The 12,264-nt window shown below is 43.2% G+C and overlaps 1 protein-coding gene across 2 annotated transcripts in view; it reads left to right on the top strand.

The window, feature by feature from the left end:
- Positions 1-12,264, top strand: part of LOC143961249 (A.superbus venom factor 1-like) — a 251,857-nt gene that overhangs the window by 73,964 nt on the left and 165,629 nt on the right. For both annotated transcript variants that reach the window (XM_077470484.1, XM_077470485.1), the window contains exons 15-17: positions 688-817; positions 3,927-3,974; positions 9,919-10,027. In XM_077470484.1, coding sequence (XP_077326610.1) covers positions 688-817; positions 3,927-3,974; positions 9,919-10,027 — 287 coding nt within the window. The remainder of the gene's footprint in view (positions 1-687; positions 818-3,926; positions 3,975-9,918; positions 10,028-12,264) is intronic.

A 12,264-nucleotide genomic window follows, 5' to 3' on the forward strand; every position in this document is an offset into this window, starting at 1 on the left:
TACAGAGATACACATATTTAGAATTGTTTACGTAGTAGTAGCTAGGTAAATTATACGTTACTGAGTTTATAAAAAGCTCAGGCGGTTTCCTGTCACCCAAGACATTTGTCAGGTCTATATCTACACATATAAGTTCCTAAATTAAGTTTCACAATTACTGTATACAGCTAACTTACTTTTATCTTCTGACAAGCTGAAATGTCAAACTTTCAGGGAACTTCCAAAACTAGAACCATTTTGTCAAAAGCAGCCATATTAGGTTTTTAGGTGCTGCCGCAGCATGGATTGGGGCACAATATGGCAGAAGGTTTGGCCTCAGCGGGAGGGGCAGTATTCTAGCAGGGCAGGAGCAGGGGTAAGGACTGCTCTGGGTGCCAATTCTAGCCAACCACTAAGCCCCTGTTACAGACGTAGTATTTCTTTTATAAGCACATACCGTATATTTGCACTCTCATGTTAGGTGGGACGCTAAGGAAAATGTTTTCTTAGGTTTTGGAAAGAGTGGTGAAGAATTACAGCCCCTGCTGCTTGCTTATTCTTGTTTGTGTGTCCATTAAGGGATTTATACTTATCTGCTTGCTAGGGGATCACTGAGAAGGAAAAGAGAACTTTCCTTATTAGGGACAGCAATAAATACACAACAACTATGTTGCTTCTGTGCGTTTTTTGCTTTTACTTCTTTTTCAGGTTTGGGACATTGTGGGGTGGTCAGATTCAGGCTGCACCGCAGGGGCAGGTGCTGATGGCTTACAAGTGTTTTATGATGCCGGGTTGGCTCTACGGTCAAACTTTGGAAAGGAGACTATGCAAAGATCAGGTGATTTTCTAATAACATTTTTATGCCAGGCAAAAGTAGCCATTTTGTTTTATTTATTTGCCTATTTTTACAACAAGGCTTGAGCCTCCCACATCCCAGAAACCTAAGCCAATAGATGCCAGAAGCCAACCGTGTAATAACAAGCTAGGACTCCACTGGCCATTTAGGTTCAGGTAGTTGCCTATTTTTACAACAAGGCTTGAGATTCCTCTGTCCCAACAACCTAAGGCCGCGTACACACGCGGGGACTGTTCGCTCAACTTTGTCCGCTGAACAGTGTTTCGGCGGACAGTCCGCTCGTGTGTGGGCTTTCAGCGGATAGTTTCAGCGGACAGTCTGCTGAACAAAGTTTTTCGGAAATTCTGAAAAACTGTCCGCTGAAACTTTGTTTCAGCGAACAGTTCCCTCGTGTGTAGGCTTGTTCGTCAAACTAAGTTCCGCGCATGCTCAGAAAGGATTTACACGCCGAAGTTTGCATTGCAGTGTATAGGACGTCGTTTTCTAGTCCCGTCGTACGTGCCGTTCACGTCATCGCGCACGGTTTCAGCGGACTGTTCGTTCGTCGTGTGTGGGCAAGTCCGTCCATGCTAATTTTGAGCGGACTGTACGCTGAAACTGTTTGACGGACAAAGTTGAGCGAACAGTCCCCGCGTGTGTACGCGGCCTAAGACGATAGATGCCAGCAGTTATTACTCCACAATTTCAGTGATTCCCCATCTGTGTGTTGCCCCACCAAATATAAAAAGTGCACACTCACCAGCACCAGTTGCTGTCTAAGTTATAGGACAGCAAATGCACATTCAGTATTCAATGGTCTTCCTTATGAAGATACATTTGATATTCTATGGATATGGTAGCTCTTCCAACCCCACAGGTGAAATCATGAGGGAAACTGTTCAGTTTCATCAAGCCAGACAGAAGGACCACCAGAAAAAAATGCTCATAGTGTAGTATTTATTAAAATATGTAAAAAACTTATTAAAAACACCACCAAACTACAAACAGTGGGGAATTGTGTTTTGGACTCTACAACGGTACAAGAAGTCCATATGAAGTGCAAAAGAAAACATGAGGCACATAAACTTACATATAGGGATGAGCTTCAAGTTCGAGTCAAATTCATATTTCAACTCGAACATTGCCTGTTCGCCTGTTCACCGAACAGCGAACAATTTGGTGTGTTCGCGGCAAATTCGAAAAGCCGCGTAACACCCTGTACAAGTCTATGGGAGAAATCTAAAGTGCTCTAAATTTTAAAGGCTTATATGCAAGTTATTGTCATAAAAAGTGTTTGGGGACCTGGGTCCTGCCCCAGGGGACATGTATCAATGCAAATTTTTTTTTTAAAAACGTCAGTTTTTTCGGGAGAAGTGATTTTAATAATGCTTAAAGTGAAACAATAAAAGTGTAATATTCCTTTAAATTTCGTACCTGGGGGGTGTGTATAGTATGCCTGTAAAGGGGCGCATGTTTCCCCTGCTTATAACTGTCCCTGCACAAAGTGTCATTTCTGCAGGAAAAAAAGTCATTTAAAAGCACTCGTGGCTATAATGAATTGTCGGCTCCCCGTAATACCGATAACAGTCATTGAAAGTCATTGATAAAAAGAAGCGTGGGGTTCCCCCAAATTCAATTACCAGGCCCTTCAGGTCTGGTATGGATATTAAGGGGAACCCCGCGTCAATTTTTTTTTTAAATGACTTAGGGTTCCCCCCAAATATCCATACCAGACCCTTCAGGTCTGGTATGGATTTTAAGGGGAACTCCACGCCAAATTTAAAAGAAATGCCATGGAGTTCCCCCCAAAAAATCCATACCAGACCCTTTATCCGAGCACACAACCTAGCAGGCCACAGGAAAAGAGAGGGGGATGAGAGAGCGCCCCCCCGAACCGTATCAGGCCACATGCCCTCAACATTGGGTCCCCCCAAAGCACCTTGTCCCCATGTTGATGAGGACAAGGGCCTCATCCCCTCATGGGGGGCTTATCAGCATCTGGAAGCCCCTTTAACAAGGGGACCCCCAGATCCTGCCCCCCCTGTTTGAAATGATAAGGGGGTACAAAAGTACCCCTATCATTTCACAAAGAAAGTGTAATTTTTTTTTTTTAAAACACACACACACACACACACACACCGTTGGGAAAATAAAAAAAATAAAAAAAGATTCCAGCGGGGGTAATCCACTCTTGCTATCCAGCAATGGATGATCATCTCTCCAGGGTCCAGCAATGGGTGATCTGATCCAGCGATGGGGGGAACTCCACTCCATTTTTTTTTCATTTGGCGTGGAGTTCCCTTTAAAATCCACACCAGACCTGAAGGGTCTGATATGGATATTTGGGGGGAACCCCACATAATTTTTTTTTACATTTGACGGAAAAAAAAGCGTGGGGTTCCCCCAAATTCAATTACCAGGCCCTTCAGGTCTGGTATGGATATTAAGGGGAACCCCACGCTTTTTTTATTTTTATCAATGACTTTCAATGACTGTTATCTGTATTACGGCGAGCCGACAATTCATTATAGCCGTGAGTGCTTTTAAATGACTTTTTTTCCTTCAGAAATGATACTTTGTGCAGGGACAGTTCTAAGCACGGGAAGCATGCGCCCCATTACAGTCATACTACACACACCCCCCAGGCACAAAATTTAAAGGAATATTACACTTTTATTGTTTCACTTTAAGCATTATTAAAATCACTGCTCGCAAAAAAACAGCAGGTTTTAAAACTTTTTTTTGTATTGATCCATGTCCCCTGGGGCAGGACCCAGGTCCCCAAACACTTTTTAGGACAATAACTTGCATATTAACCTTTAAAATTAGCACTTTTGATTTTGAACGTTCGCGTCCCATAGACTTTAATAGGGTTCTAAAGTTCACATAAAGTTTAGGTCTGTTCGCAGGTTCTGGTGTGAACCGAACCGTGGGGTGTTGGGCTCATACTTACTTACATAGTATGCCACCAAACTGAGCTCAGAATGGTGGCAGGATCTCTGGCATATACTGTAAGTCAAGCTCAGAGGTCCTGCCACCATTCTGAGCTCAGTTTGGTGTTTTTAATTATTAGGAACTCTCCATAAACATTTATTTTTCTATCTTTCTTTAGAATACTTGTGCAAGGGAACAGAAAGACGAGTTCGTCGTGCAATAGTTGGTAAGAACAAATGCATTTTCTTACTGTGCCTGATGTGACGCCATTAACAGACATAAAGTGAGGACATATATAGAGTGAGGACATTGTCAAGTACCTACCAAGATGACATTTTTCCATGTGTTTGTGATGACTAGCTAAAACATGTAGTCTAATGCCCAAAAATGCCCAAAAAAATACTCAAAAACCTACACACACATACAAATAAGTACACCCAAGTTAAAGTATCTCTAAAGCCAAATCTTTTTTTGGAGGGGTAGTGCTGAGAAAATGTAAAACCCTTGTCTTTTTTTTTCTTTTTGCTGTCCCTATGGGGAGAACTTCTTACCTCCTGTCCTAATCTTCTCTTGTCATTAAAACAGGTGTAAGATTTCCCCTCACTTCCTGTTTCGGTTATTTAGCAGTATCCCCCTGTAGAGCTTCCAGATTAACTCACAGTATCCCACTGTAGATCCTCAGTATCCCCCTGTAGATCCTCAATCCATCTCTCACTAGACTTTTTGGACTCTCATGCTACCTGCTGGATACTTCCAGCTTCACCAACAGCTAATCGCTGTACTCATCTTCAAGCTTTACTCACTCCTGGATGAGTCTCCACTGAAGCTTTCCACTTACTTCACCGTCCCCGGTTAGTGAAGCGCCTGCTCTGGTATGCCTTTAGAACTTTATCCCTTTCAAACTTGCCCCTGGTAACAGGGGTGGTCATCCCTCCGGCAACTGCTTCTCCTTTACCCCTCGTAACAATCAGGCTCCCCTAGGGCTGAGCCTCTAACACATGCAGTTCCACCCCAAGGCCTAACCTTTGCTGTTCATCCTTGGTGAAAATCTGAATTACTGGATAGGCCTCATGTAGAAATAGCAGCCAGTAGGTCTCCTGGATTGGCCTCAGGCTTCAGGCCTAGCAGCCAGGAGCTGTTTGACACACATCCATCCGGGCTGCAGCCCCGGGTGGGAAGAACACTGATCACCTGAGTCCTCCCGAATAAATAGCCTATCCCAGCATGATTGGTGAGACAACTTATTTACCCATCACCTGATTTCACTATAATCCATCATTCTAATGCCAAAGGCAACAGTGGCACCTATTAACAGAAGAGAGAGAGAGAGACTACACATTAAACCCAGACTTAGTACAGAAATCAGTGAATTAAAGACTATCAATTAGCCAGGCTAGTTACCACCTAGCACAACTAGATTTATTAGCAGCCCTGTTTAGGACCAGGGTGCTACAATCTCCCCCTGCCAAGAGAACTACGTCTCAGAGTTTGCAAAAAAAATAAAAAAAATAAAAAACATACCCTATACTCTCAATCCCGTGAGTGGATGTCCTGGCAAAAAGTGGATAAGGAGGGATAAGGGGAAGGATGAAAATTTAGTAACAAATGTGAGTGAACATAACAGATGTACAATTACAAGTAATACTTCACATGAGAGCAAACAAATATGAGACTGTTTTTACAATTATGTGTGGCGTACCACGCAATAGCCGTGAAAATAATGCAATGAGTAATGATCCTAAGTCCTAACCATCTAATATTTACACAATAAAGCAATTAAAAATAACATCACTGTACACGGTGTCTCCCTTCAGCCGAGGAAGAAGCAAGGGGTGCAGGACACCTGAAAGACATTAGGTTATGCAACATGGAAAATATGACATTCTAGCAGTATTCTATAATATAGTCTACCATTCCAGCAATGTTAGTGAAAATAAACCTTATATACATTGGTGGAAGTTCTGTATAACCGAGAGAAACAAAAAGGGCATAAAGTAAACACAGCAATATATCCTAATATATGTACACAATCCTAGTAAATAACCATTCCTGGAAATATTTACAAATGGAAACAGGGTCCCACTCCCGTGAGAGTGACCACCGTTTTTCCGAAGCATTTTAATATATCTAAAAAAAATTAAATATCACTTAGCAACCTACACTAGAATATTTGAAAGCAAGAACTTAGAACTAGTGGTCAGTAACAAAACAACAGTCCATAGGTAACATTTAAGTCCATGAGATTTAGATTTGATGTAAAAGACTTGCCCTTTTGCCACAGCACAGTCTTCCTTACTAACTACCTAAACATCCCATTGTTCTTGAAAGTCCAATAGGCATTTTCTCAGTGATTTGCAACAATATGGTCAGCAACTGTCCAGCAAGTTCCACTTCTCCCAGGAACAAGCACTGGAACTGTGTGCATGGTTACTTCAAGCAAACAAGCATCTTAGCCACACAAGCATACAAGGGACTGTAATCTTGAATAATAGGGATGGTCCTGAAGTTCGAATCAAGCCTAAGTTAAACACGAATATCGGGTGTTCGTTGGTTCACAAATGAACCAAACATATGGGGTGTTCGTGGCTAATTCAAGTGCCACGGAGCACCCCACAATGCACTGCGAGATCACAGTGCATTCACGGCTGCTGATTGGCCAAATCAAGCACCTGACCTGCATGCTTTGGGCAATCACAGCGTGATCTGCTGTGAGAGCCATGATTGGCCAAAGGCAGGGTGTCCTCGAAGGCCATAAAATGCCAAAATAACACAAAACCCCCCCAAATGACCCCATTTTGGAAAGAAGACACCCCAAGGAAGTTGTGGAGAGGCATGTTGAGCCCATTGAATATTTTTTTTTTTGTCCCAAGTGATTGAATAATGACACAAAAAAAAAAAGTTTACAAAAAGTTGTCACTAAATGATATATTGCTCACACATGCCATAGTTATATGTGGAATTGCACCCCAAAATATATTCTGCTGCTTCTCCTGAGTACGAGGATACCACATATGTGGGACTTTTTGGGAGTCTATCTGTGTACGGCACCCCGAAACCAATCACTGCCTTCAGGGTTTCTAAGGGTGCAAATTTTTGATTTCACTCCTCACTACCTATCACAGTTTCAAAGGCCATAAAATGCCAAAATAACACAAAACCCCCCAAATGATCCCATTTTGGAAAGAAGATACCCCAAGGAAGTTGTGGAGAGGTATGTTGAGCCCATTGAATATATTTTTTTTGTCCCAAGTGATTGAATAATGACACAAAAAAAAAAGTTTACAAAAAGTTGTCACTAAATGATATATTGCTCACACATGCCATAGTTATATGTGGAATTGCACCCAAAAATATATTCTGCTGCTTCTCCTGAGTACGAGGATACCACATATGTGGGACTTTTTGGGAGTCTAGCTGCATACGGCACCCCGAAAACCAATCACTGCCTTCAGGGTTTCTAAGGGTGCAAATTTTTGATTTCACTCCTCACTACCTATCACAGTTTCGAAGGCCATAAAATGCCAAAATAGCACAAAACCCCCCCAAATGACCCCATTTTGGAAAGTAGACACCCCAAGCTATTTACTGAAAGGCATGTTGAGTCCATGAAATATTTTATATTTTGCCACAAGTTGCAGGAATTAAAAAATTTTTTTTTTTTTTGCACAAAGTTGTCACTAAATGATATATTGCTCACACATGCTATGAGCATAAGTCAAATTACACCCCAAAATAAATTCTGCTGCTTCTCCCGAGTACGGGGGTACCACATATGGGGGACTTTTTGGGAGCCTAGCCATGTACGGGACCCCGAAAACCCAAGCACTGCCTTCCGGATTTAAATATAAAATGCTACCAAAAAAAACTTAGAGATCGCAGGGATCAGGCCTGACTCTGCGATCGCTGCAGTTTTATGTTTAGTGTTTTGTAAGTGACAGTGATCAATCGATACTGCACTTGGGTGGGCTGGGCGGAGGGGCAAAATGCAGGTGCCAGCAGGTATCTGGGCTGATCCCGCTAACAATGCGTTTTTTTGGAACCCTAAACTGCTGGGGACGCTAGTATAGATCTGATCAGATCAGATATTGATCTGTTCAGATTCTATACCACTATGGGAGGTTTATGCTTTGCGTGTGGGTGTTAGCGGTACTGGCACTAACCTAGCGCTGCCTGGGGCGACCCTGACCCTAACCCTAAAACCTAATTGATATCACCCCCCGGGTGATCAGGGGGTTAAACCTTTCTTGGGTAATAAATGGTGGGTGCCCTGATGCTATAAAAAGCAAACTAACCAGAGTCACCCGTAACACTTATACGGTGATCACTGGTGAAAGGGTTAACTAGGGGCAATCAGGGGGTTCAAATATTTATTAGGTAGTATATGGGGGTCCCTGGCGCTATATAAAAACCTGATGGGGAACCTAAATAACTAACTGGCTAACCAGCGTCACCAGTGACACTTATACTGTGATCGCTGGTGAAAGGGTTAACCAGGGGCAATCAGGGGGTTAAAACCATTATTGGGTAGTATATCGGGGTACCTAGCACTATAAAAACCTGGCGGTGAACCTAAAAAAATAACTAGCTACTTAGCGACACTAGCGACACTAATGCAGCGATCAGAAAAATGATCGCTTAGTGACACTGGCAAAAGGGGGTGAAAGGGTTAACTCTAGGGGCAATCAGGGGGTTAAACCTTTATTGGGGGTGATAGGGGGCTACCCTGGACCTAACACTAACTGCCCTGACAGTTTTTACTTTTACAACTGACACTGAATGCAGTGATCAGTAAATAAATGATCAATGCAATCAGTGACACTGTGACTGGGGGGGGGGGGGGATCAGGGGGGGGTTTGTGTGCCTGTGTGTACCTACATGTCAGTGTAGTGTTTGGTGCACACTTACTTTTTGTCTTCTCCTCGTAGTCCGGTCAAAATACCGCCCCGAGGAGAATGACATCACTTCCTCCTTCCTGTGTATACAATACACAGTGGGAGGAAGCTTGTCATTAGCCAGGAGCGAGGAGCCAGGAGCGATCGAGAGGGGATGGCTCGAGAGAAACCAACGGCCATCCCCTCATCACGGATCGCTCCTGCAGTGAACCGGACCGCCGTATCCAGCGGGAGGGGGTCCGATCGGACCCCCCACCCGCTGGAAGGCAGGCACGTACATGTACGTGCTTGTGCCTGCCTGTGCTATTGTAATGACGTACAATGGCAATACGGCGGTCCTTAAGTGGTTAAACCAGTATTAAACCCAAACAAAAAATGGCATATATTGCTGCTTACCAATCCTTAGATGTAGTGGCTGCGTTCATTTTCTTTTTTAGACTCCTTTCACACTGGAAGCATTTTTCAGGCACTTTAGTGCTAAAAATAGTGGCTGTAAAGCGCCTGAAAAAAGCCAGAATGCTTTTATACTTGGGCGCTGCGCTGGCAGGACGTCAAAGTCCTGCAAGCAGCTTCTTTGAGGCGCTTTAGGAGTAGTAAATACACCGCTCCTAAAGCGCCCCTGCCCATTGAAATCAATGGGCAGCGCCGCCAAAGCGTCTGCAAAGCGCATCAACAGCGACGCTTTGTGGGCGCTTTTAACCCACTAGTGCTCAAAAAGCTAAAAAAAAGATGGTAAAACCCTGCTAAAACTAACGGCGCTTTACCGCCGACACCCCCGCGCTGGCAAGGGCTCTTTTTTTAAAATCTATTTTCACCTGGTGATCTGGCTGGTAACACACCGTCAGTATTGGAGTGCCCACACTGGCAGTTTGGGGGGAGGGGAGTGTTAGATGTACTAGCAGATTTAAATATGCTAATGATTTGAAACTGAACTCCAACTAAAACTTTATAAGCAGTTGCAGCAAATATTTTGTTTGCCTTTTGGGATAAAGGTTTTACATAATCATCATTGTAAGCACACTTGCCAGTGTTAAATGGTTTGTCTCATCCTCGCAACTGATACATTTGCTGAAGAACTTGTTCTTTTGAAAAACAACAGATGTATTGGCCAGATTACCAGGTGAAACTAGGGGAAAGAAAGCCTGACAAAGAAAACGAATGTAGCCGTCACATCTAAGAATTGGTAGCTAAAATATAACAAATGTTTGCTATTGGGTTTAATATCACTTTAGCTAATGGAAAATATATATTTGTATTTATCTTACCTTATAATGGAAGATGGACTGGATAAAACGGATGCAAAAGAGGAAGTCCTGATTAGATATGATTTTCCAGAGACCATGTGGTGGAAAACCGAGACTATGAATGTAAGACCAGACAGAAATGGGTGAGCAATATAATATTTTAACTATAATTCTCCATTTTTTTTTTTTTACCGTTTCTTACATAATAAAATAAAATTCTTAAAGTGATGGAATGATATGTGATAGCACTGTAGATTTACCCTTTTTTTTTTTTTTTTTTTAGTTTTGGATAGAGTAGAAGAAGGCTAGAAGCCTAGACGTGTGCAAAGGCTGTGCCAGGTGTGCCTGGGCACACCCTATTCACGCTGTGCTGCACAGATTCCTCCTGCTGCTTGACTGCAGACAAACGAATTGGGGAATCTCTGTCCTCAGTTCCTTTCTCTGTCTCAAAAGTGAGACATCAGGGGTCTGTTTAGACCCCTAATATTTCACCAAAGCCATCCAATAGGGATCCTAATAAATGGTAACAAAATAAATAAAAATGAATTATTGTAAAAAAAACAAAAAAAAAAAAACATAATTGTAAAAAATAATAAAATTGTTAGAAAAGTATAATAAAAAAAATTATAAAATGGCTCTATAACTAGACGAAGGGTAAACAATTAGCGATATGGGACCCAAGAGGGCGCAACAGTATCCCTTCAGTGGGTTTAGGAAGTTTTTGTTTAGTCCTGTGAATGCACATGTACAGGAGATTTGTTCTTGTATAGTGATGGCCGAACGGTTCACCCGGCGGTCGTTTCGCGGCGAATTTCGGTCGTTCGCGGTCCGCTCGTTTCGCGGACTATTGGCGTCGTTCGCCCCGGCGGACTTACGTGTTTAATGTGTAAAAGAACTTTGACCTATGCTGACACATCCATCATGGGGTACAGGACAGCCAATTGAGACATGACAGCACATGGACACTTGGACATTCCCCCTAACCTATAAATACACCCGATCCGGCAGCCATTTTACATTCTTTCTTCTGTCACTATAGGGAAAGGTTGCTGTTTGGAGCAGGGACAGATAAAACGCTAGCTATTTGGTACACAAAAGCTATTTTCAGGACTGGTATAGGTGTTAGGTGTATATAGGTTTGCTGTGCTACTGATTCTTGCAGCAGCCTGAGTGTCTTTTGTCAGTTTAGAGAAAGGGACAGAGCGCTGTGTCTGCTGCTATTTTAGGGACAGCCAGATTAGTCATCATCATCATCATCATCATTAGCTGTTACTATCAGGTCCACAAAAGAGCTATTCCAGTAACCAGTAATTGTTCCAGTCTCCTCTGTTTTGCCAGTTTGTATAGGGAAAGGAAGGAAGCAGTGTGTTAGGCAGTGAGGGTCAGTTTAAAGAGTTGCTGTTACTATTAGTTCCACAAAGGTTCTTTTTAGGACTGGTATCAGTGGTACGGTAATAGGCTTGTACACGTATAATATTCTTTCTTCCAAATTTAGAAAGAATATTATACTTGACTGCTGCCCATCTGCTGCAGTCTGCTAATCAGTCACAACTCACTTGTTCCACAAAGCTCTTTATCAGGACTGGTAACTTGGTCTGTGTAGGGTGCTACAGTACATAGGGTTGAGTGCGGTACAGTCTGCTGTTCTGTAAGGACCGCTATCGGTCCACAATAGATAGGGTTGAGGTGCACCACTGCTGACCGCTGCCCTATACTGCAGCAGTCCTTCAGCGGTATAGGGACTGACGTACAGTCTGCTAATCAGTCACACACAACCTACTTGGTCCACAAAGGTCCTTATAAGGACTGGTAACTTGGTGAAGGGTGCTACAGTACATAGGGTTGAGTGTGGTACAGTCTGCTGTTCTGTAAGGACCGCTATCGGTCCACAATAGATAGGGTTGAGGTGCACCACTGCTGACCGCTGCCCTATACTGCAGCAGTCCTTCAGCAGTATAGGGACTGACGTACAGTCTGCTAATCAGTCACACACAACCTACTTGGTCCACAAAGGTCCTTATAAGGACTGGTAACTTGGTGAAGGGTGCTACAGTACATAGGGTTGAGTGCGGTACAGTCTGCTGTTCTGTAAGGACCGCTATCGGTCCACAATAGATAGGGTTGAGGTGCACCACTGCTGACCGCTGCCCTATACTACAGCAGTCCTTCATCGGTATAGGGACTAAGAGTTTTGTCACAGGGTGATTTAAAAAATGACAGGCAGAGGAAGAGGGAGGCCCTTCCGCAGGGGTGGTAGGGGTAGGGCAGGAGCACCAGCCTTGAGCCAAAGTGGGAAGTTGCAGAAGGTGCGTTCAATTACTTTAAAGGACGCATCAGACTTGGTTGAGTGGCTCACTCAGCCTTACTCTTCTGCACCCTC

Source organism: Lithobates pipiens, unplaced genomic scaffold (assembly GCF_037356315.1).
Source record: "Lithobates pipiens isolate NorthernLeopardFrog02 unplaced genomic scaffold, aLitPip1_a1.2 Scaffold_8, whole genome shotgun sequence".
NCBI classification, from domain to species: Eukaryota; Metazoa; Chordata; class Amphibia; order Anura; family Ranidae; genus Lithobates; species Lithobates pipiens.